This window comes from Pipra filicauda, unplaced genomic scaffold, assembly GCF_003945595.2.
Source record: "Pipra filicauda isolate LSUMZ 115617 unplaced genomic scaffold, ASM394559v2 scaffold86_size2582843_pilon, whole genome shotgun sequence".
Taxonomy (NCBI): domain Eukaryota; kingdom Metazoa; phylum Chordata; class Aves; order Passeriformes; family Pipridae; genus Pipra; species Pipra filicauda.
The window spans coordinates 1,257,454-1,281,974 of record NW_024105053.1 but is presented as its reverse complement, the minus strand read 5'-3'; the positions used below and the strand labels follow the sequence as shown (position 1 = coordinate 1,281,974).

General features: G+C 41.6%; 2 protein-coding genes across 4 annotated transcripts in view; one reads left to right on the top strand and one right to left on the bottom strand.

The window, feature by feature from the left end:
• The first annotated feature begins 15 nt into the window (after positions 1 to 15).
• On the top strand, positions 16 to 5,258 carry RAD1 (RAD1 checkpoint DNA exonuclease). The gene is made up of 5 exons (XM_027745682.2): positions 16 to 226; positions 1,767 to 1,875; positions 2,516 to 2,774; positions 3,108 to 3,206; positions 3,522 to 5,258. The coding sequence occupies exons 1-5, from the start codon at positions 32 to 34 to the stop codon at positions 3,703 to 3,705; spliced, it is 846 nt and encodes a 281-aa protein (XP_027601483.1). The 5' UTR covers positions 16 to 31; the 3' UTR covers positions 3,706 to 5,258.
• An 8,466-nt stretch (positions 5,259 to 13,724) lies between these two features.
• The window catches only part of RAI14 (retinoic acid induced 14), an 88,834-nt gene continuing 78,037 nt past the window's right edge, over positions 13,725 to 24,521 (bottom strand). For 2 of the 3 annotated variants that reach the window (XM_027745667.2, XM_039390736.1), the window contains exons 9-18: positions 24,150 to 24,328; positions 23,448 to 23,476; positions 22,419 to 22,505; positions 21,688 to 21,774; positions 20,938 to 20,995; positions 20,475 to 20,593; positions 18,457 to 19,968; positions 17,529 to 17,678; positions 15,983 to 16,048; positions 13,725 to 15,728 (exon numbers count right to left, since the gene is read on the bottom strand). In XM_027745667.2, coding sequence (XP_027601468.1) covers positions 15,651 to 15,728; positions 15,983 to 16,048; positions 17,529 to 17,678; positions 18,457 to 19,968; positions 20,475 to 20,593; positions 20,938 to 20,995; positions 21,688 to 21,774; positions 22,419 to 22,505; positions 23,448 to 23,476; positions 24,150 to 24,328 — 2,365 coding nt within the window. In that variant the 3' untranslated portion in view covers positions 13,725 to 15,650. The remainder of the gene's footprint in view (positions 15,729 to 15,982; positions 16,049 to 17,528; positions 17,679 to 18,456; positions 19,969 to 20,474; positions 20,594 to 20,937; positions 20,996 to 21,687; positions 21,775 to 22,418; positions 22,506 to 23,447; positions 23,477 to 24,149; positions 24,329 to 24,521) is intronic. The other variant, XM_027745668.2, reaches the window with a different exon arrangement.

The window sequence follows — 24,521 nt, the reverse complement described above, 5'->3', positions numbered from 1 at the left end:
GCTCCCGTCCCTCCTCTCCCGGCATCCAGACATGCCGTTCTCGGCGCCGCCGCCTGCCAGCGGCGAGCCCTACGTGCTGTCCGCCAGCCTGGACAACGCGCGGCACCTCTCCAGCCTCCTGCGGGCCGTGCACTTCCAGGACCACGCCACGTGCTTCGCCACGGCCAGCGGGCTGCGCGTGACCGTGGAGGATGCCAAGTGCATCCAGGCCAACGCCTTCATCCAGGTGGGACATCGGCGAGGCGGAGGGCACCGCTGTGGGAGACCTTAGAAAGCTCCCGGTTACCGCCGTGTGTCCGGTTCTGGGCTCCTCAGCACAAGAAGGACAAGGAACCACTGGAGAGAGTCCAGCGGAGCCCATAAAGATAATTAAGGGTCTGGAGCATCTCTCTTATGAGGAGAGACTGCGGGAGCTGGGCCTGTTTAGGGAAGAGAAAACTGAGAAGGGATTTCATTAATGCGTATAAATATCTCAAAAGCAGGTGCCAGGAGGGCGGTGACAGACTCTTTCCAGTGGTGCCCAGCAACAGGACAAGGAGCAATGGCCATAAACTAAAACACAAGAAGTTCCACCTCAACATGGGGAAGAACTTCTTTACGTTGAGGGTGGCGAGGCACTGGAACAGTTGCACAGGGGGATCGTGGAGTCTCCCTCTTTGGAGGTATTCAAAACCCCCCTGGATGTGTTCCTGTATCACCTGCAGTAGGTGACCGTGCCTTGACCGAGGTCGCTGAGATCCAGCGATCCCTTCCAACCCTAAGAACCCTGTGATTCTGTGTATACCCGCAGAGAAGGGGAGACTTTGGTCGCAGTGAGGCTGCCGTGTGGTGTCTGTGCTGCCGAAAGGCCAACCCTTGTGCCTGGTGTGTTCCTGCACACCTGCCAGCGTGCTAGGCTGGCACTCTTTTTTAATCTGTTGGCACCTGCCAGGCCCGTGGCTTCTTCTGGCCATGCTGTGCTTGGATGCGCGAGCAAGTTCTCAGATTATCCATCTTTAAGTGGTTTTATTATGTCTCATCCCAAAGCCAAAAGGTGGGATTTATGTCAGCTACGAAAGAGAGCAGAGATTCACAGGTACTCGTCTGAAGTTACCAGCCGGGCTGAGATGGTTGTGCTGTTCTCAGTGTGCCACAGGATGGGGTTTGCCCTCTGGATGGCAAATAAAATACGTACTGCTTTCCCAAAACCAGCTCACGTCACCTGGCTTTGTTTTTGAGATATTTCTGTTTCTGCAGGTGCTACAAAGCAGTGAGTGCCAGTGGCAAATGGGAATGTGTAGAACAGTTTACCCCCATCAGGCTAGTCAAAGGCAGGATTCAGCACATATTTCAGTGTGGTGAACTCAGTGTTCGATTCTGTTCTTACATTCTTTTATTATTTGAAATGTTTGTTCATGCTTTGAGCGAAGAAAAGTAAGTATTGTTTCTGGAGAAGGGTAACGCATTGTACAGTTCCATGAATGTTTCCAGCTCCAGAAGTAGGCAGCTTTAGGCTTTAACGTTTGTGTCTCATTTTTAAAACATAAAAGTCAAGTGTTTAGGTTTTCATGCTTATGCTATGCTACCTTGTTTTGACTGTGACCTGATTGTATTTTGCTAGTTTTGGGGATGAAGACCCCTTTTACTATAATCGATACTGTGTTGCATCTAGAAATCACTTTGAGTGGCGCTGATTTCTGAAAGTGAAACCTCTGAATTTAAGGAAATAAGTGCAAACTGTAAAATAATTACAGAGACATCCCATTTTTCATCTCTTTAACTTACAGGCAGAAATTTTTCAGGAATTTGCTGTTCAGGAGGAATCAGTGATGTTTCGGATCAATTTGTCTGTTCTTCTTGACTGCCTAACCATTTTTGGAACCAGCTCTTTGCCAGGTGCGGTATATTTCCTGTGAATACTTGCAAGGCTGTGTGGGTGTTGCAGGATGCACTGTGTACTCAGGTGGAGTGGAGTGATACCGTGGCAGCTCCTTGGGCAGTTCTACTGTTGCAGCTGTATATTGAACTCCACATTTCTCTGCCGTTTTGGTTGTGAATGACCTAAAGACCTGAATCAAGTGATTTTGGGAAACCAGATGTTCAGGGGGTGATTGTGTTGCAAAAGAAGGGTGTGACTGCAATGCAAGCTAAGCTGCATTAACTTCGGTTTGGGTTGCACAAATTACAACAGTAGTAGAACAGCATGATGTGAGCCACAGAGCCTCAGGACCATAAAGGATTTTCCAATTCCTCTGAACTAATTGTAGCATATATAGGTAACATTAACCTGCTTGGTAGATTAAGTGGTTTGGATTTGAACTGTCTACACACAAATCATTTCGTTTTGCTGCATAACACTTCAGACTGCGTCTAGGAGGCTGCACTAAGTAATGTAATGTACGTATTGGAGGCTGGACCAAACACACTGAATCAAATTGATCTGTGCCTCTTGTGCGAGTAGCATGTGAATTTTCTAAAGTGATCAAATGTACTAGGTTTGCTCTCTGCAGAATGTGTATTTCATTCTCTTTTTCAGGAACATCAACGGCCCTTAGGATGTGTTATCGTGGTTATGGTTATCCCCTGATGCTGTTCTTGGAAGAAGGGGGAGTAGTGACAGTGTGCAAAATTAACACTCAAGAACCTGAGGAGTTGTTAGATTTTGATTTCTGCAGTACAAAGGTGGTTAATAAAATCATCCTGCAGTCAGAGGGGCTACGAGAGGCATTTGCTGAACTGGATATGACCAGTGAAGTTCTGCAGATTACCATGTCTCCAGATAAACCCTACTTCAGGTACTGGAAACTCTGCTTTCAACTCAAATGTTCATGCTTGGCCTCCGTTGGTGAGAACTGGAAGTTCTCAGGGCAGAGGGAAGGGTACTGCTTCATTTCAGGAAGAATTTTAATGAATATAGCAAATCACAGTATGTAATCTAATTAACGTAGTAAACAGTTCTCAACCTGGTAAATGTGACACTGGTTTGGACAGGTTAGCATTTTTAATTAAGGGGAAACAGACAGCTATGTGTTGTGAGAGAGCCATTGGAATATGCACAGTGACTCATTCTGATAAGTTTTTAGAGAGCTGTGAGCACGTATTTCGAGATGGTGCTTTTTGTCTTCCAGGTTATCCACTTTTGGAAATGCTGGAAGTGCACATCTGGACTATCCTAGGGACTCTGATTTGATGGAAGCATTCCACTGTAACCAGACTCAGACAAACAGGTTAGGAAGTCTGTCATCCATGCCCTCTGTGCCAGGTCATGCATTCTTGATGAGAAGTTTAAAAACTGTTCTTGCATTACTGTAACATTTATTTCACTAGTACGGGGGGAAAAATATTTCCTATCTGATAAAAATCTGTGTCTGTAATCAAAAGCTAAGTGTTAACAATATCAGTCTGATGTTGTTACCAAGTAAAGACCAAATAGGTATATTGCTAATTGTTTTTTATTTGTTCTGTGGCATTGTTTGAGAGTAATGTTTCAGCTCCTCTTTGCACAATGTATTTTTTTCAGATTACTTTTTTTTTTCCTGTAGGTACAAGATTTCTTTGCTTAAACCATCTACAAAGGCACTGGCTTTATCTTGTAAAGTGTCCATTCGAACAGATGCTCAAGGATTTCTTTCACTTCAGTATATGATCAGGAATGAAGATGGACAGATCTGTTTTGTGGAATACTATTGTTGCCCTGATGAGAATATTACTGAAGCAGAACTGTAGATGTATGTGCTGGCATCTGTAATATATTTTTTATTATATAAAATATGATATTTTTTTTACTAATTAAATGAAAGCTGTAAAGATTGATAGACTTAATATTGTCCTTTTTTTTTTTTTTAACTCTGGAATAAGAAATCTGAGGACTTTAATTTTCTTCCCTTCCATTTCTTAGCTTGATTCAAAAAAACTTACTCCGAAAAAGCAAAAAGTGGAGTTGATCTCCTGTAGAAACTGGTTGCAGCACAGATGTTAAAGTAGTGTTTGCTGCTTTTTACAATGTTCTCCAAGAATTTTTGTTTCTGTTTTGTTTTTTGTCTTTGGCTTGTAGTAAGCAGTTTCACAAGGGAAAATCTGAATACTAGCTGTATATTAGCCAGTTAACTTTCAGTGACTTAAAACCAAATTTGTCTCGAAAGAGGATAACATTTGCAAGCTGATTTCTTAATAGCAGCAGGTGGCTTCTTTCTGGCAAATGCTGACATGTTTTGTCAGTGAAGCCACTAGGCTTCTCCTCATCTTGATTAATTCTTAATATAACTCAATTCCTTGGAATTTCATCGATACTAATTTACCATTTTGTCTGCAGTACTGGTGTTGAATTGGTAAATTGATACAGAAGCCAGGATTTACTTACTCATTACTCACAACTGTTCTGGCGACATCACTGTTTATTGGATCAGTAATTTATTACACATCTGCAAGAATGCTGCTGCTGAAATGTTTCTGTATGTACATGACCCTGTTCCTACCCTGCTACTCTCTACTAGTGCTGTTAAAAACCATAAGAAGAGAGAAAATTTTCATATTTAAAATGATTTATGAAATTTGTTTATCTTCTCAGTAGCCTTTTTCAGCAACAGGAAGCACTCGTAAACTGGAGTTTAGACTGTGGTCCAGGTTTGTTGTTTGTCAGATGAGGTCCTGCTTTGCAGTTATGGGAAACAGTACATTTGTGTGTTACCAGGTGGATTGCTCCACAATCCAACAGAATCCTTACCAGGTGGATTGCTCCACAATCCAACAGAATCCAAGTCCTTTGGGATTATTTTAAGTTTAAAATACTTCTGTTTGCCGGTTTTCACATCTTCCTTATGTCAGCAAGAGTATACTTTCAGAGTGCACATTGTTAGCAGCTCAGTTTTGTTGTCTTCCATGCAAATCGTCCGTTTATTGCAACAAATTTTACATTTGAAAAACAATTACAAATTTTTGAACTACAGGGCTGATAAAGATACCTAATAATATTCTAAGTTACTCTTATTTTGGTTTTGTTGTTTTGGTTTTTTTTCCAAACTAAAGTATTCAGTGTAGGTGAACTTCCTTTTGGCTTACTGTTTCCATTTCTTCAGTGAAAGAAAAGGTATGCTCTCATTGGGAATTATTAATGTCATCCTTGACTACCGAGTGTTAAGACTGATTTACATAATCTCTGGGTGACAGGATAAAAATGAAGCAGAACACACCACTTTCTTAGTGTGATTTATTTCAGAGTATCCAAGTTCCTTGTATTGTGTTCAAAGACGTTGCCGTGGCTTAAAATTTGTATTTTTATATGATTGCCTACAGATGTACTGTGTTATTCTTAAAATAGTACTTTTAATGATTTCTTATATAACCTACCAGCAGTGATCATGGAAGTAAAGTTCTAAGAAGTTAGAACACCACAAAATACCAGAAAGTAACTGTTGCATTTCATAAATGTTAGGTATTACAGACATGCATGGTTTGTGCAGGACTTAATGTCTGTGCCCCAAGTGGGCTGAGTCTGGTCCTAGACTCATGTAGGTAGGGAGATGCCTGTACACCTTGTGCTTTCATGGATATGGTTCTAGGGGAACAAAAACATGGGAATTCTGAGCTACAGCCTCAGTGCTGTATGGCAACAAGTGGAATTAGGATCCATCTGCAATGGATTCTTTTACATCTCTACCCTCAAACACAGTAACACATCCTTTTGACCTTGTAAGTTACATTCTGCAGACCTCCACTGTGCCATTAGATTTAAGTTCCTGCCACACTTTGCATGAGATCCAGAACTCGGGTTAGTTTAGTACTTTTTCTCTCTGCTGTTTGACAAGTCTCTTCCCCTACAGGAAACCTGCAGCAGAGGAAATGTTTATTTCATGTTTTTTCGTTTAATAATATCAGAGTTCCTGGGGTAGGAACTGTAACCAGCATCTCCTACCCAGGTTCAATTTAGCTGTGGTAGGAGCTGCTGGGCAGCACTGGGGCTGTGGGCATCCCAGATTAAGGAGCCATAAAACAAATTATTTTGATTCATGCTTTTTAGAGTAAGAACTGACCTCAGGTCTTCAAGAAGGCATTTCTTTGATCCTACGGGAACACAACTACAGAGCCTTGGGTCCCCCCAGACTGCAAAGATACCAGAATTCAAAATAATGCCTTTGGCTCCTGGTCCTGACAGTCTTTATGCAACAAAACACCAACAATGCCAGTGCTAATGTTATCTCCTGCCTCCCAGCACACTGAGTTCTTGTGTCTCCTTGGCTTTCTACAGCCATTTGGGTCTGTAAAGACTGTTGAGCATGAAATTCCTCAAAATATATTGAGTTCTATACCTCTTTTTCAAAGGAAATAATATTCTTATATACTTGACTAGACGGGTCTTTAGTTGGTTAGTGGAGCAGCTGGAAAAGCTGAAATAAACCACATGCTGTTTCCTCTAGATGTCTGTTTTTAAGTTCATTTTGTAGCAGCTTGTAAACCCCTAAGAATGCAGCAGGTGAGTCTTACCAAAATAAATATGTAGAAACTGTGTAAGTAATTATAGCAGCGCTAAACAGTACTTTTGCTGATAGAACACTAAACAAATACAGAATTATTTTTAAAATGGAGCTATTACAGAATAGACACTTGATGCCTTCCTGTTGAGACAGCAGCTCATTTTGATGTGAATCTGTCTTTGAGGGGGGCCAGGACTGCTTAGGTATAAATGAAAGCGACAACAATGTATTCAGCCTCTTTCTACTCTGCTTCAGTCTTTAGCTGGGCTCTAACGAGGAACAGGACAGTGCATCAGCATTGCTAATTAATTGTGGGGGCTCTTCAAGGGCGTGGGTGTTGGAGGGAAATGTAACCAGGTGCCCACACAGCTCTGATCTCTTTGTGGAGTTAGCAAACTCACTGGAGTGAGAAGTGGGCTTGAATATCCACCACAGCTGTGAATGTCAATGTATGCAAGTATCTTGGAGAACTGCATTCAAAGGAAGTCTAGAAAGAGCTAAACTGCCCAGGAGAAGCTCCCCTTTTGTTAAACTGTTGAAAATCTGGGCAGAGAGATGATGGAAATTTCAATCCCATTGCATCAGTATTTGAGGTGGGGTAGTGGGTTGGGGTGTAGGGGTGGTGGTGTGTGTTTGGGTGTGGATTAAAAATTTCATGGAGGATTAAGCAGCCTCCCACCCTTCCAGCTCAGATGGGACTCTGGGGTTGACCAAAAAAGAGCAAGTGAACAGAAAGCTGGAGGCCTTAGGTAACGGGTCCATCTGTACATATGTGTGGATCTTCCCCCATAAATGCCAGTGGACTGTAGCAATGGGTTTGCAGCACTAAGGAAGGCAAGAAGCTGCTCCACCCAGTCATGAAGTAACTGCAGAGAGGTTGCAGTTTGTATACTTTTAAACCTAATCAACAAGAAAGGAGATTAACTCCCTGAAACAGACAGCAGCTAACAAACTCTGAGTGATGTCCAGCATAAGAACTGAGAGAATGATCAGTCGATAGAAGATAGAATAGTAATTAATAAGAGAACTATGTAACTTGTAGCCAATGAACATTAATGCCTGTTTGCTAATGCTTAGGAATACGTCTGGTCCAGGTAGCTCTCTTTGCAAGCTGTAGTTTGAGATACAGATTGAGCTCTGCGTGGGAGATGAAGAGTGGTGATGGGTGACACTGTCCAGGTGGATGAACACAGAGCGTGGGGGCAGGAGCCAACTTGGGAGGAAGGACCAAAGGGTATAAAAGCCCAGAGGTCCTTTGTTTGAGGTCCCTCCTTGGGGGCACCAGCTTGAGCTGTTTCAGTGTTACTGCACTGTGAATAAATTGCTTTATGAATGAGACATGCGAGACATGGGAAACCTGGGGTCTAACTGGTAAGGAAACCTGGTCTGAGTGGGGTGTGTAAGAGAGTCCAGCAGGAACCTCTCTGGTCACTGGAGCCACCTGTGGTGAAGGGGCTTTGATCCCAGCAGTGAGTCCCTGGTGTTGGGAGTGTGACTGCCAGAGACTCTTGTGAATGGTCAGACTGGGGATTTTTCTTAACACAAGAATGTATAAATACGAAAAAGTTTTGATAGTCAGTGTGCTTGATTTGTGGAATACCACTGAGCACCCAGGTGTGTGGAGCTGGAATAATTAATCAATGTCTCTCTTGAGTGTGTAATTACTGGTGTGTTGCACACTGGGTAATGAATCCCATTTTTCTGGGCAACAAACTTGTTGGAGATCTTCACTCTCCTCATAAAATAAGGGTATGAGACAGGTTCCAGAGGAGCTGGGGTATACCCAGGCTGCTACTTGCACACAGGACTGGGGTGGGTGTCCCTTGAGAGCAGTCACTCTCCAGAGCTGACCAAGGCTCCCAGAAAGGCTCCTTGAGAGGCACAGGCTGCACAGAGCTCCTCTTCTCTGCTGTAACCCAGACCCGGCGATCCCATACGGCTTTAATTATGCAGATATTTGCAAGGCAACATAGTGCCAGAGGCTTTAATTATACAGATATTTGCAAGGCAACATGGTGCCAGAGACACATCAGCCAAAGCATCTGCAGAGGAAACTGCTGTCCCTCGCTAGTCCGGGCCACCGGATGGTGATGATTTCTTCATGTGGCAGCAAAGGCAGGAATTTTAGAAACGCTGTGGATAGCAGACAGCCACCCTCAGGCAGCACAGGACTCCGGGCCAGTCTCACTCCCACCGCCTGCTCCCAAACCCTCCGCACACGGGCTGCTGCGGGAGGGGACAAGGCAAGGAGGAGCACTGCCAGGGAGCACGCTGCCCTCACCACTGTGACCTTCCAGAAGACACCCAGCTTTGAGACACCTGTACAGGCATGTCTGCACCTGGCTCTGCAATGTCTGTCCAGCTGTGCTCACACCCAGATGTGGCCTCACCAACTGCTGAATGCAGTGCTGTTCTTTTGAGAGCTGCGCTTTGAATAGCAAGAATCTAGAGGAGCTGTTTCTAGGAATGGGACAGCGAAGACCTTTGTGCTTGTAGTTGTCACTCCCCACAGTTTTCTAGCTGTGAGGGAGGCTTGGAGGGGAAGGAATGCCAGGTTAATCTCTCAGGAATGTTTTGAGGTTTTTTTCCTTTTAGCCTGGAAAATGCAGCTTAATCCCCCTTGCTCCCCAGACTTTTCTTTAGGGGGACATCTCCTGGCGGGCAGCAAAGTGTTTAAAGAGAAGCAAATGCATTTTTGCTTTTGCAAATGTCCAAACATTTTTAGACAGAGCTTCTGAATGTGCAGTGGGTGTGGGACTGTTGCTACTTTATGACAGGGAATGCAACAAGAGTCCCGTGGGTCTGAGCCCAGCCATCACTAGGGATGATTTTGGCTAATCCCAAGAAGGGTGACCACAGTGGAGCAACAGCTTCCCATACAGGTATATTGGTGTTTTGATGCCTGTTTCCTGAGGGTCACTGGGTGCAGGATACCATGTGCAGCATCTGCCCTGGGCAGGGTTAACACTAGCACACCCAGGCAGGCAGGAGCAGACGGCCACCCGCTGGGACGCAGGAGACGGCTTCAGCCCTGAACTTCTTGCAGGAGATGATGTCACTGAGATGTGGCTGTTTCCAATCTCCAGCTGCTGGTAGGAGGCCCCATTACCAACTGTCTGAGCATTTCAGGCTGTTGGAAAATGTACAAGGAGGGCCAACACTGTGAATCTGGACAGATCAGCATGCAAGCAGGCTTTTAAAAATAATAGACTGAAAAACGGTGATTGTGTTAAACTCATCAATAAGACCCAGTCAGGGCAGCCAGAGGTTTGTAAACAGCCACAAATGTGTTCAGATTCGCAGAATCAAAGAATATTTTGAGTTAGAAGGGACCTGGGATCTTCAAGTCCAACTCTTCAGTGAATGGCCCTGTCCTAGTTAGGACAACTGAGACCAGTTCATCAGGGTATGGGTGTAACCCAAAACTGTGTATTCTATAGCCTTCCATGCCATTTCCCAGAAACTGTTATCAATGAACCATTTACACCCTCTGCCCATAGAGCCTGACTCCTCAGGCTACAAACTAGGTGTTAAGAGGCCTGTGAGATAGGAGGATGCTCCTGTCCTCACACCCTTTGTGGAACTCCCCGCCCTGAGGGAAGTGCTGAGCATTCCTGCCTGAACTGCAGGATATATAATCTTGGAGTCTTGGAACATTTGGAACCACTCTGTGGGATCCAGAGAAGGACTGTGGCTCATCGCTCTCAAACAGACTTGGATCACCCTATACTGGACTCCAATCACCACTTTGACCAGACTGCAACAGCTCTCCCACCAGCAGGTTCCTCCCCTCTCCCTTTACTTTGGACTCAAGCGGGGCCCAAGGAACACCACGTTGTTCATGCCCCAGGGTACTGGGTTATACATTTGGGTTTTGTGGGTTAAGACCAATTGTTTGTTTGTATGATTGTACTTACTGTATTATTTTAGTAAATTGTTATTCTGACTTATAATCTCTCCTTTGAGTTGAGTTCATTTCCCCTGCTGGTTAACTCTTAAACCAGCACAGGCCCCTTCCAGGGATTGAACCCACATTCCTTGGTATTATTAGCACCAGGCTCAAACCAACTGAGCTAATCTCAGGGTTGCCATAAAAATACCCCAGGAACTACATGTTGTACCACAAAACAGACCCTCCTGAAGCCACCAGTGGGACTGGGGACTGGTATCTGCAAGACTAAAAGAACAAACCTTTGCTTGTTGTGCAAAGGCAAAAACTGACCATGAGAGGAGCCATATGTTAGTGACACACCATGAAGGATCCCACCACTGGGTCCAACACAACAGAGGCCGTCATTTCATCTTAGAGGGGTTTCTGTCACTCACTGCCATAGCCTGGGGACCTCAACACTTGTAGATGTCAAGCAAAGCCATGGCTTTGTCTCCAGTAACAGGCTAACCTTGTAGATCTAGTCTGTGGCTACAAAAATTCTAACCAAGGCTTCCTCAAATTAGTAAAAACTTATTAAATCACAGATTTTAATTCGATTCAGCTGCAATTCACCACTGTAATTCTAAGATAGAGAGTTTATGGAAATGACTGTTGAAGAGAATTAATTTGTTACCGCCCTGAGAAGAAAACAGGACAAACCAAAATAAAGTATACTTCTAGTCTGTACTATCTCCATTACTTATGTTCAAAAGGATCATGAAGGATCCAAATAGAGGAGGAGGCAGAGGTGAAGAAAAGCATTTGAAACTTCACTTCTATGAAATGCTTTGCTGAGAATTAGTGAGCACCCAAGAGCACCCCCAGTGACCCATGTCTGCAGAACCAGACAGCAGTGCTAAAGATAAAGGTTTTTAAGGTACTCGAACTCTTGAACTGTAGCTTGACATTAAATTCTGTGGCAGACCAAAACCACAGTGACCTAAAAGTCTTGCACCCATTCCTATTTCTTCGAAAAAATTTGCTGTGTTATGCTTGTGCCTGCAGAACATGTGCATCACATCTGACTATGCTACCCTGAAATCTCCAGACCTTTTCCACTCATTTATTCAACATGCAAAGCTGCTCTGTGGCCTGGATTCCGAGATGTCCCACAGCAGCAGTCTGAGGCCCTAACCAAAGCTACGGGAGGCTGCTCCTCCTCCAGGACTTGCCCTGCGCTGCTTGAGTCAGTGATTCTTCCCTGCAGCATATGGGTCTCTGCCATGTTTAAGGGCAGACTTGTGTCAGCCTTTTGTGCCTGCCTTTTGCTCAGATGAAGGCTGGCATCAGTATGAAGAAAGCCACAGGATGCTCTGGTGGGGCTGCCCCAAGCAAGACCCTCCCTGGGGACAGGTCAGACAGGCAAAAAGCACCTGAACAACCCTGTTCCAGTGCCTCGAAACAGCTTTCCTGCCATGTCCCACATGGTACTCCAGCCTCTTTGCTTACCCTCCTCCCTCCTGCACACTCTAGGTTGGTACTCCACACTGCAAAAGCCCCTCAGGGAGCAGATTTATGGTCTAAACACAACAGATGTGCAGCAGCAGTAATTTATATAGCGCTTAAACACTCAGCAGTGAAATCACATACCACCTCCTTCCCCCAGCCAGCCACTCTTAGGAAAACTCATGAAACATGAAGTGGGCTTTAACAGCTCCATGTACTGCTGTGGCATCTGCCAAGGGGTTTCTTGCCAGCTTCTCCACCAGCCCTTTCTTGGCTGCTTCTCCTGGGCCACTGCGTGGTTTGCTGCAGCACACAGCAGTGTGGTCTTCCCTTGGCTCCTGCTGTCCTGTGCTGACATATAGCACATCACTGTTTAGTTGACTTGAGGAGAGGTAGGAAGGAAGCTAGCAGGCCATTCTGCCATCACTGAGCCCCCTGCTCAGCCAGCATGGGGGAATATTATCTTCATACTTGTGCCTCTATCCATGGGGCTCCAGCAGGGCATCTGGTGTGCAGCACGCCCAGGGAGCCAAACTCATCTAAGAGGATCAACCACCCTTGTGCTCAGGTGTTGGCTCTGTGCCACTATGTGCTGCTGAAGCCAAAAGATCTGTCCATCAAGGAGACAGGGCACACTGCAAGAGGTTCTTGCCTGATGGCTGCTGAAATCTCCTCCATCATCTTCCCATGTCCATCTGGGTTGGCAAAGGAGGGGGCCTGTGACAGCCAGGTGCCAAATAACCAGGGCAACATATGTGTACAGGAACTTGTCCTTAGTTTATCCAGCAAGAAAGAGGGGGGAAAAAGGTTAAAAAAAGAAAAAAAAAGGTGATCTTAATGCAGATCTAAGATGATGTTTCCTCCCAGATTTCATCTGAAGGCTGGTATCATCATTTGTCATTATTATCTACTGCGACAGGGTATAGGATGGGTGAGAAGAGCCAGTATGCTTAAGGTGTCTGACCAAATCATCACCATTGTGTGCAAACTGCAGTGTGTGTTTGACAAGGGCAATGTTCATCCCCAGTGCCCATACATTTAGGGGGGAGGAGGGCAGGAACTGGCTATAAAAATGCTGCCCAGGAGAAGACCCATGCTGTCATGACTGACCATACAGGAGGCCAAAAATAAGTGTGGAGGTTTTAGAGTACCAGCATAGGCAGACACGATGTACCCCACCAGCCCATGTTTTGCATGCCAGTTTGTCCTTCTTCCAAAAAAACTCAGTGCTAAGTAGCTTACAGAAATCTGCCTCAAGAGGCTAAAAAGCTACTTGAATCCCAGGACGTAATCACAAAAGTTGTAATTCCTGCTGTTTGTGTGTTACACCCTCAGACAGGAAGATATTTTAGCAAATAAGTAACTGAAAAGCCAGTTTCTCCAACAAAACCAAGGAGATGATAAAAGGCAATGGGGCTGTATAACTAAGTTTAAAAAGTACACATATCCATATATCCATATGCATATACACATATATATAAATACTTTCACTGTAGTTCTGTGTGTGAAGTGCTAAGTGATAGAGAACCACAGTTTTGAAAAACTGTGGGACATCACCAACCTGTGCTACTGCTCTAAGGTAGTTTTAAACTTAGCTGGAATGCATGCAGTGGCAAATGGGAAAGCTGTATTACCTCTAATGGGATGTCCACATGAGAAACGGCTCTGAACTTACCCATCAGTTAGAAGGCATCATCTACAGAACTGATTATGTGGGGTTTTGACTGGGTCCTATTCTACCTAACAGATCAAGATGGTTAACAATGAAGTTGCAATTTCAGGGGGAAAGCCCAGTCCATCTGACATGTATCTAAGCATGGGATATTTAACACATTTGTACTACGTTAGAACAGTGTAGTGAGATTTCCCTCAATACAAAAAGTAAATGAAGACACAAGTGAAAAAAAATTGGAAATAGTTTATTTGCTGCATAAGGAAATGTCTTGTAAATTACATATAAAGAAACCTGTTATGCTGTAGTATATAATTTCCAATATTCCACAAAGATAATTGTAATAAATATACAAACCAAACCCAAGTAGAAGATTAAATCCATCAGGCAACCTACAATGTGGTTCATCAAGTTTTATACTTTCAGCATTAGCATGCTTAAAATCTTGTTCTTTTTGAAGTGATGCAGCAAAATTCTTTTCACATTTCTTTGGAGCGTTTTCAAAGCTGTCTAACTACAAAATACTGTTCAAAATTAGCTGGCATTAGTTAAACCACTCAAGAAAAGTAACACCAAAGTCTAACTGATGCAAAGGTGTAATTTTTCTTCTTGCTTTTAAAATCCATCTAGTTTTGCCAGAGTTAGGAATTATCTGATATAAGTGCACTATGAGTCCAGCCAGCCTGAGGCACTGCCGACTCTTGTCATATTATGACTGTATATAAACTTCATAGATTATATAGCTCTGAAAGGTTTCTCCATTAATAGAGACATATCCCCATAGAATAAAAAAAACAATACCATATTGAAGCTGCAAGCTAGTTAAAATGGTTGTACCCTCAAGTGCAGTGTGTGCTTAGAAACATTTTTCCATAGTTTCATTCTATCCCACATCAGACATTTTTATTTGATTTTAAATTTAGAAGTGCTGATAAAGGCTTCACTGATGCTTCTAGCCTCTAGAAACAGCATATAGAATTTTTTGACACCTTCTGCTGTTCTCTATCTATAATTTCTAATTTTTTTCTAAACAGCAGTCTGAATTGCATTTTAGACTTCATTGCTGTGGACCACACTGACAGACAGGCCTATTACTCCGTACAAATCCCTTACAAACTGAGAACACTTCACTATGCTTCACTATTACTGAATACTTGGGGGTATAAACTCTCTAAAACACAATTACCTAAAAATATTTGTTAATAAGCTTAATGCAAATATTATGTAGAAAAAATGGTTTAGTTACAAAAAAATTCATTAGAGGGCCAATAAAAATATACTGAAGAGAAGATCTTTACAAAAGTGAGGTTAGGAAGTATGAGGCATTGACATTCACTGTAAACATCCTGTGTTCACTAGAATCCCTTGTCTAAAGTACATGTTCTGGTTTTGTTCCTGAGCTTCATGGCCAACACTTGCATAGACAGCTAAACCTATCATAAAGGGTTGTTTATACAGACAGTTCTGTTTGTACAGAACTTCAATAAACTAATGCTTTGAAATAGTTTCATTGCACTACCAGGTAGTTACGGAAACTGTGAAGTATGGTATGTACTCAGTGCATTGGGTGGATTGGGACAGCTACCTCATAGTTTGTTAATCTTAAATAATATTACACTAAGAAGTGTAGCTGTTTGACGTTCTGGCTTAGCATAAATATCTACTCCTGCTCACTGCTGCAAGGCTTGCTTCTGCTCTGCCAAAGACTGCATATGGCAAAATGTCAGGAATCTGAGCACTACAGCATCAAACATCCCCAGTAATAAGATGCAGCTTATAATCAGTACAGAAGACCTCACAGAGAATTTCACCTTTACCCAGGCAACACGAGTGCTTTCCTCCAGGTTAACCTGCTTCTATTGGAGGAAGCTGGAAAGTACTTATAGGGTAAACACAATATGGAGTGGCCTAAGTAAAAAGTCTGAAGAACATACTTGCATTTTGGATATGAAAAGCAGGCATGTGTTTAGTTACTGCACATAGAAATGCACATGGAAGTGGTACAGACGGACAATTATATCCCCCTCACAAACAGCACAATAACACAAAAGCAGCAAATTGCCAATTTTAAATCTTATGTTAAGGCAAATCTAGATAAACAACCATAACAGGATTAATAAAAATAGGGAGTTTTTCTTGGCTTTTTCTTTGTTTACTTTTTCTGTGATTGGCTTTTACACATTGATAAAATTTGCTTAAGCACTTTCTGGACATCTTCATCCATTTGACCCTAGACAAGGGGAGAAAGAAGAAAAGATGATTGATCTAATTACTGTACCTCAAAAATAGTGTGTCAATATTCTTAAAGAGTAGAGAGCTGCGTGAATTCAATTTCCCAAATGGAGCTTAGTTTGTGCTTGAACTGTCATACCTTTTGGGAGGGATGTCTTAGATAAAACACACCAAGTTCTTACTAGATCTGCAGAAGAAGCATCTTTAATTAAAATACCAAGACTGTGTGACTGACAACATGCAACCACATACCTGCACAGCATAGAGAAGATGCATCCTGTAAACCGAGACAATTTCCTGATGTTGTTTTTTTGTTTCCTAGAAAACAGTTAAGCAGAAAGGCATAGTGCATTCAGAACTATTAATTCACGACTCCTCAACTAGATTTACACAGGGGAAATTACAAACCAGTCTTATGCAATGCACTGAAAAACAGCTCCGACACTGCTGTGCCACTAAGCAGCCCAAATTTGCTCGGAAGCATGTCCATGAAAATGCTGTAATTCTACCCCTCCCAATAAAAAAGCTGGTGAGGTAACATCAGTTGTAAGAAGTGCTGAGCTGCAAAGGTGTGGAATGAGCACGTACTCTACTTCCAAGTTTATCAGCAACCAGAATTGAGGAAAGACTACAATATTCTGACCAATCAATTCTCAACTGCAACCAAACTCTTCCCTAAAGGCAATGACCCATCTGCCAGAGGTCTTAAACCAACAAACCCCTCAGTCAATGAAAGCCAGGCTCCCTTTTGATGATCACAGACTGCCACAACCCAGAAGCCATCTTTCCAAATAAACATGAAGCTGCTAGGAAAGCTAACCTACAAGAGGGAAAGTGATTCTGTCCTGTTTTAAATACTACCCACTTTCCTAATATGCTGCATACCTTTGCACCTCACACTACTTCGCTGGTCCTTAAGCAGCGGCAAATGAAGGATCCTTTCAGACATGGAGGACTGGAATAAGAAACTGCATTCTGAGCCTGAACAGGATGCAGTGTGTAACTGTCTGCCTACTGTTTCTCCCTGCTGCATTTTTTTTCTGACTCTTCTTTCCTTCTGCTGGGGAAGGTAGGAAGGAGACACCAGTTAAGCCATTTAGCGTGTCAGTCTGGGAATTCTCCTTCCAGAGTCACTCCACAGCTCTCTACAAGGGCCTCTAATGGGCATTACTTTCTTTTCATCCTCAAAAGTGAATTAAAGTGCTCCTTCGGGCAGGCAAGCTCTTGGAAATATCAGTTAAGACTCAACCCAGCTTAGAGGATTGGACCTTTCATGCACAAACAAATATAATTTAAAAAAACCCTCTGTAAGCAGTTCAGAATTTCAGAGAATTAACTGTGCTCTCCATAAACACATGGATTTGCTTGATTTGAAACCTCATGCTTTCGGTGAGTATGTCTTCCAGAAAGCTTAATAAAACAAAACTTCTTCAGTTGATGAATGTTCTTGGAAAAATGCACAAATCCCCTGCACATTGGTCATACTTTTCCACAAAACAGGGTCTCGGCAGCAGGTTTGGTCATTAGATTCCACTACAAGAATTTTGTTTCTGTATTGGCCTGAGAAAAATATATGGGAAGATAGCTTGCTTTAGTTAGGCTTTTTCTAAAGAGAAATTTGTGACTTGCAGATTCTTAGATGTTTCAGTGAAACAGAGAAATTACTGAATTTCTGGATGAAAATACCCTCCCGTGTACTCATTGACTGTATTGCATTTTAAATAAGCAGAGTGAAGAATAGCACCTGTATCTTTGGAGAGCTGGGACTAATGTTAGGTTTACAAACTATCACACTTACAGTCAGTTGGTTTTGCAACTGCTTCACTTGTTGTTGTAACACCTCCAGCTGCTGGCTTTGTCTTTTGGGGGCACTGGTGGAGTAGGAAAGCTGAGAAAGGCTGTTCAGTGCTTCTTTTAATTTGCTAATTTCCTTGGACATTTCATTGATCTAGGGAGGCAAAAAACAGGTTTTCATCAGAAGGTGCAAGGCATACTGTGTTCCTGTGAGTCTCATCTATGAGTTATTTGTGACTTAAATTTAAGAATGGGGAAAAACAAACTGTAAATAACTCAATGGACAAATGGAGACATCATGTAAGCAAAGGGTTACAATGCTTCTCTATCTCCCATCCTAGTCCAGTCTATTCAAAATGGACTCCTTGTTCTGAAAAACAGCAATATTTACAAAGAAGGACTGCATTTACCACCTTTACAAATTCTGCTGCTGAACGCAAGACACAAATATAACAAACACAGGCCACCTATTCACAGTTAGTAAAAGGCATAGCTTTTTATAAAGGAATTTGTAGTGATAGAAATGGTTGCTGCAGAGGAAACTTAGTCAAATCATGCTATGGTTGAGATGATACAGTAATATCACAACAGTGAATTTTTGCTCCTTCCTGATCTTGTCTCCTCTGGAATCTCTTCCTGCTGTAAATCCTACTTTTTTGACCTCAGTTGCCTAAATAGTGTGAACCCAACCCAAGCAGAATTTTAAAGAGGTAAATTGAAAGATCATGTGTATCTCCACAGGAAAGGGAAATCAACTGCAAAGTTAAAGATACTGAAAACTTCTTTCGACTTTAAACCCTGAATTTTTGGATGGGCAAACACACTCAGAAGTTACACTTGAACCAACATCATTTATGAGATCACTTGTGCACCACTCAACGTGTTTTGCAGCCTGAACTCATACTACTCCCGCACTGTAGTGAGTCGCTGACCTTTTTATCTTTATCTTCTTCTACTTTTGATGAGTTTTTCATTTCAAGAAGGGCTTCTTGAACTTGGTGGTACTTTTGCTGAAGATCAGTCACCTCCCGTTCCTTTGCTTCAAGCAGAGTATGCATACCTTCTTTTGCTTCTTTCAAGTGCAAAATTTCATTTCTCAGTTTCAGAGCATCTAAGGATACGTTTTCCTTCTCTCGCATTACATCCTTCAGTTTGGATGACAAAACACTGACTTCACCCTCTAGTGATGACTGGAGCTTTTCATATGTAGCCTTGGGTACCATAGCTTCATTAACTGCAGCTTTTTCTTCCAGTAACTCCTTCTCTAAGTTTCTTAATTCACCTTCCTTGTTGTTAAGCTGGTTTTTGAGCTCATGTATTTCTTCCTCCATTTCCTTTATAGTATTTCTGAGTGCACTAATCACCTGGCGGTGTTCAGTAATTGGCACAGAGTTTTGTTTCTGAGTGTCTAACAGTTGCTTTAGTTCTTCTGCTTCATCTAAGACTTTTGTGTACTGGGATTTCATTTCTGATAACTCATTTTCTGCTTTGTATTTCAAAGAATTTGTTACCTCCATCAGTTTCTCATGTTCTTCTCTAGGAATGTAGTTCAAAGCTATATCATCTAGAGTTTTTTTCTTCCTAAAGTCTTCAAGCTCTGTTTGTGCTTCTTTGTACAACTGAGACAATTCACTAAGTTGTCTGTTGAGGTCATCTACCATTCTGTGCATCACATCTTTCATTTCTCCAGCTTCAGGACTAGATTCCAGCTGTGTCTGATTTGTCAGCTTGTCCTGTAGCCTTTTAATTTCCTCTTGCCCTTCTTTGTACCTCTCAATCAGCAATGCTTTCTCTTGATTAATGTTATCAATAACTGAACAATATGAATTCTTCATTTCCTCACACTCTTCCACAGACAATTTGCTTGCCACATTCTGCTCTCTGTCTTCAAACTTTTTCTGTAGTTCTCTCACTTTTTCTTTTTGTCTTTCGCTTTCCTCCAACGCTTTCTTCAATTCTTGCTTAAGTGTTTCAACTTCTGCATATGTAACTTTCAACATACTCAGATCAGAACCGGTTTCTTCACTTTCAGAGGAAACAAGACTCAGCTTCTTTTGCCTTTGTGCATTCAAGGAGTCTTTCCCAGCTTCCTCATACCTGTTCGATGTTTCTTGGAACTTGAGGTTAAGATCAGAACCATTTTCTGAAATGTCTGGGCTATTTAAACGATCTGTTTCTGGAATTCTAGACTGGGCCTGAGATTCCAGGTGCCTTCTTTTGGCTTCAGAATTCTCTAATTTCCTCTGCACATCCTTTAGGTCTTCCTGGAGGTACTTCATTTTTACTTCTCTGGGGCTTGTCAATTTTTCTTGGGTCTTAGTGGCATTTAATGTAGGCTTCAGCTCCTGAGCCAAGAACTCATTTTGTCTATCTACTGTTTGCTCAAACTCTGTTTGGGTTGAATAAGATTCTACAGCTGAATCCCCTTCTTTAGGTGTTCTTTCCTGTCCAAAAAGAAACACGAACAATTGCACAATAAATACATGGACAAGATTATATTTTTTTTTTAGAATAGAGTAAGCAAGGAAATACTGCTACATCCTACAGAGACAGATGATTAAAGAACCATGGAAGAAAGTTTTAGAAAAATTCAAAGCCCAGCTGCTACCACTTAGTCATCTGCAGTGAGAGAGGACAGTAAGTGCCAAGGTCGTCTGAAAGTCTGGGCTGATCTCCATAAGCTAATAATCAAAGCTATGCAAATTAAAATTCTGCTAACCCAACTGCTAACATCTTTTAGAATGTGGCTATCATAACAAAGTTATTCAGTAATTTATGGAAAAAGTGAGAAGATAAAACACTGATTTAATCCTTTGGGACAGAGTGTTTCCATGATCTTACGAACAAGCTCGTTAAATTATCTTCAGAGTACAACTCTTTAAAACAGCAAGAAGCTCTTTGTACTGCTAGCAGATTAAGAGAACACCAGAACAGCACAAAAATATGCCACCTGTAATTTGTCCTGCAGCTCCTTATTGTGCAATGTCAAAGAAGCAATTTTTGCTTGCATCAACAGCAGTAGATCTTGTTGGTCAGCTTCAGAACTCACATCCAATAAGCTATCACCACCTTCAGAGAAAAAAAAAAGGAGATTCAAAAGCTTTCGAAAAGCTGAAATGCTTTATTTTATGCTTTATTTTAACATTTAAAGTTAAACAGTTTGTTCCCATGACCACTAAATGCAGTGAACAAACAACTGTTCCTATAAACTCCCCAAAAAAGTGTTAAGTTCACTCAATAGAAGCAGAAGGTTTTAGTGGGAAGCTGCTAGTGGAATTACAAAACATTACTCTCCATACTTTGTCTGTCTCAAGTTCTAAGCAGAAAGGCACAGAGGATTTCTGACCAGTTTTCAACATTTCATGCCACCTAAAATGCCTAACCAAAGATGAAAGTAAGGATTAACTGTATACCTGTTGTGCTGTCACTCAGTCTGTCTTTATTATCTCTATGCAAGGAGCTGAATTCTTCCTGCCAAGACATCAAAAGAAAATGTTTTCACAGAATGCAGTTGTAAAGTTGGACAGCTCCCCAAAAAGAACTACAGACAGTATAGATCCCGCTGGATAAAGCCTGTCAAAGCAGATTTCTTTTATTTCTGAGGTCTTGTTTAATTGTAGCATCTTTAATGTCTGTTAAAGCCATTCAGGTTCCATTGCCCAATTCTCATTAAATGCTAAGAAATAAGGGCAACTATCTTGTAGATAATTTGAAAGACTGCAGCCCCTGTGATAAATAATAGCAATATATTGACATGTATTTAAGAAAAAAAATCTTCAATGCCATAAGGTAAAGATCAGGTAGAACACACTCAATTGTTTCCCTGATGTCTTTTGGTAAAAGGGTCTCTTTTTGCACTGCTCAATTCCATGCCCCTTGCTGGTATTAGAAAATGAACTCTTGTAGCATTAATACTTACTTTCATAACCATATTCCTAAACACTAACTAATCTATGACCATTTCTATATATATATATTTGTTAAACTTTAGAGTAATCTACATTTGCTTTATAAATTACATGTAAATAGATTTGGACTTCTTTTTGTTCCTAAAAGTCAGCTACTTAGGTCGCAGAAGACTCTGCAGTCAGCAAAATAGAACATTAAGCAAAACAGATACTGTACTTTCCTTCCCTAAGCTCATAAGAACAGAGCACTGATACCTTGCACACTTGATCAGCAAAGAAAGCCTGCCCTTTTCCAGTCATGGGAGTTGAAGTTGATGAGTGTGGAGAGGACAAATCATTAAGCTGTAAAAGATTTTTATACAAATAGGTATGTATATGTACACGCACATATAACTACCTCTCTAACATCTGCCCATATACACACACACACACATGCATTAAAGAGTACTTTTCCCTGCACTAACATAAGTCACAATTCTAGATTATTTTCGAAGAGCAGGCCTAATTATTTAGGGCTCTTCTGAGCCAGTATTACATAAGGATTGTAGTTATTACACAGGTAACGTTCCACTTTAAGATTAAACCCAGCTGTTAAATAGATTTCTATAGTATCAAAATGCAGTTTTTTACTTCTATATGCATATATTAACATAATAATGTGTACATATATATATGTATAATCAAAATATACAGAATTATTTACTTATTGAAATCAGCAAAACCAGGACAACTTCAACTTGAGTTTGAAAAAGCACTTGTACACTAACATTTGCACATTTTATCTTAGGTCATGCTGTATTTCAAGCAATTTTCCTTAGTTAACCTAACCAACGTGCTTTCATGGTGTCATCCTAACGTAAGGAAAAGCACTCATTGTAAGGCATATAAAATAACAGTGACAGAGCAAATCCAGCCCACATAATTCACATAATGTTCAAAATGCCTTATACCCCCTAAAAGTATCTCAAAATTGGTCTTTTCTTTACCTGAATAGGACTGATAGGAGGAGGTGGGGCTTTGCGTTTTTTTGGAGTTCCACTTCTTTCTGAACTTAATTTAGAGCCTTGATCATGCTGAAAGTTTCACCAGCCAGAAAATGTAGGTTTGTTAGTTTGGTTAGTAAAGTCCGAGCAAGTTGTTTTATAAAAAAAATAAAATAAAATAAAATCCCACATTAATATCAACCTTAGCAGCTCATGCAGTGCCTTATTTTCCTATGTAAAGACCATATCTCTGCTAACATAAAGATATGAAACATGCCTGACAATAAGAATCTGCTCCCTTGTAACCCATGCTTCAGTGAAAACAAACAAGATTTAGTGAAAAAGCAGAAGCTGACAACAGGTTTAGCACCAGTGATCTTAAATAATTCCATTCATACACAGCCCAGTCATGCCCTTCTTCATGGCTTCTTCCATCTTTCCTCTCCACTGGCTTCTGCCTGAGCTCCCTGAAAAACCTACCTCTCCACTCAGAGAAGGAATGAACCAATGCACTGTGCCCTCATCTATTTTCCAGCCACCAGCAGGTCTACAAGGTTTAGGTGCACTCCAAGATATGATATTAAACACAAAATTTAAGAAAACAGTATAACTGCCTAAATCTGCTGGGATTCTCACAGGACGGGGTCTCCAGTAACCAGAGATAACTTTCAATTACATGTTTTAGAGATAGGGTATTTTTCTAGACCACCTCCTCTACAGCTGGAAGAGATAGGGAGTCCAAAAGCCAAACTCCTGCCTTATACATGAGAAAAGCACACATGCACATACACACTCGCACTCCCTTCCTTGTCTCACTAAGGGTGCTGGCTGCTTATACGGAGAGAAGCCAAGTCTAAAAGCAATGTTTCTGAAACACATTTCTTAACTAAGCAACAAAAACCTTTTACACAGTAGTCATGGCAACACATCTCACAGTGACATTCACTACTACTTCCAGTCCTGTCAGTTACTAGTTCTTATGGTACACGCCTAGATAGTTCTGAGTATTTTCAAAACCAAAAGGACAAATACCTGCTTCGCTTTTGTCGGTGATTTTGTATCTGTGAAGCAGAAAAGAGGTGGAATAAATAACCGTTAACAAAGGAAAAGTTATTTGCCATTCTTAGCCCACCTCTCAGGTCTACTTCCCATATCACAGATAAACAGCTTGATTTTTGAATTCCTGTCTGAAAGCTGAAAAACATAATTTCCAAATGCCATTTGAATCACACCCTTTCTCTGCTACTGTTTGGGTTTTATACTGAGATAAAATCTGAAGAATCACGACAATTCTTTTTCTGTTATAGCCTCACACCATTCTTCCACATTAAGCTTCCTACTTCAGAAATCCATCTTAGTTTGACCATAAAATCTTCTGCCTGCTTTAGTTCCTTCTTCAACCCCTCTGCTGAGAGGCTGTATGTTCCACTGACTCTCCCACCTAATAAAAAAGAATCTATTCCAAATTGTATTCAATGTATTCAAAACTTCACAATGCTGCTACATCAACTTACCTTTTCTTTTTCCAAAACACCTCTTTTTGCCCTCAGGGCTTTATCCCATGCTAAATATTACCATCTATGGCAAAGAGCTTTTGAGAAGTCTCAGCCAGACGATCTTGAAAATGGCTTTTGCAACATTTCAGATTACAGTTTGAAGTAAATTTGTTGAGTGCTAAACATCTACATAGCCCATTCAAGAAGGGACAAACTGCACTCAGCCTCTCTTACATACCCACATCCTGAGATAACTTTGATGATAGGAGGTTCTGGATCCCTGTATTCTCAGAGAGCTTGGCGTAATGCAGGGCGTTCTGTCCAAAGACATCTACTAAACTGACATCTGCACCCCTCCTAAGGAAAGCGTCCACCATGTTAAGGTTACCAACTTCACAAGCCATCATCAAAGCAGTTCTGAACAAAAAAAAAAAAAACAAAAAACCCCACAAAATCAAAACACAGAGAACAAGTGTCAAGAACATACTCTTTAAGCAGTTCATTTTTTCAGGAAAAGAAGTGTGATGGTTATTGTGCAATAATGTCCCTCCTCTTCCTCATACATACTCTCCAGCTGCAAAGACAGGTCATTTCTAAAAATGGCTTCCTG

Coding starts and splice junctions, on each gene's coding strand:
- RAD1 (XM_027745682.2), top strand. CDS start 32: ATGCCGTTCTCGGCGCCGCCGCCTGCCAGCGGCGAGCCCTACGTGCTG. Junction 1,876..2,515: donor TGGAACCAGCTCTTTGCCAG/GTGCGGTATATT, acceptor TCTCTTTTTCAG/GAACATCAACGGCCCTTAGG. Junction 2,775..3,107: donor CCAGATAAACCCTACTTCAG/GTACTGGAAACT, acceptor TTTGTCTTCCAG/GTTATCCACTTTTGGAAATG.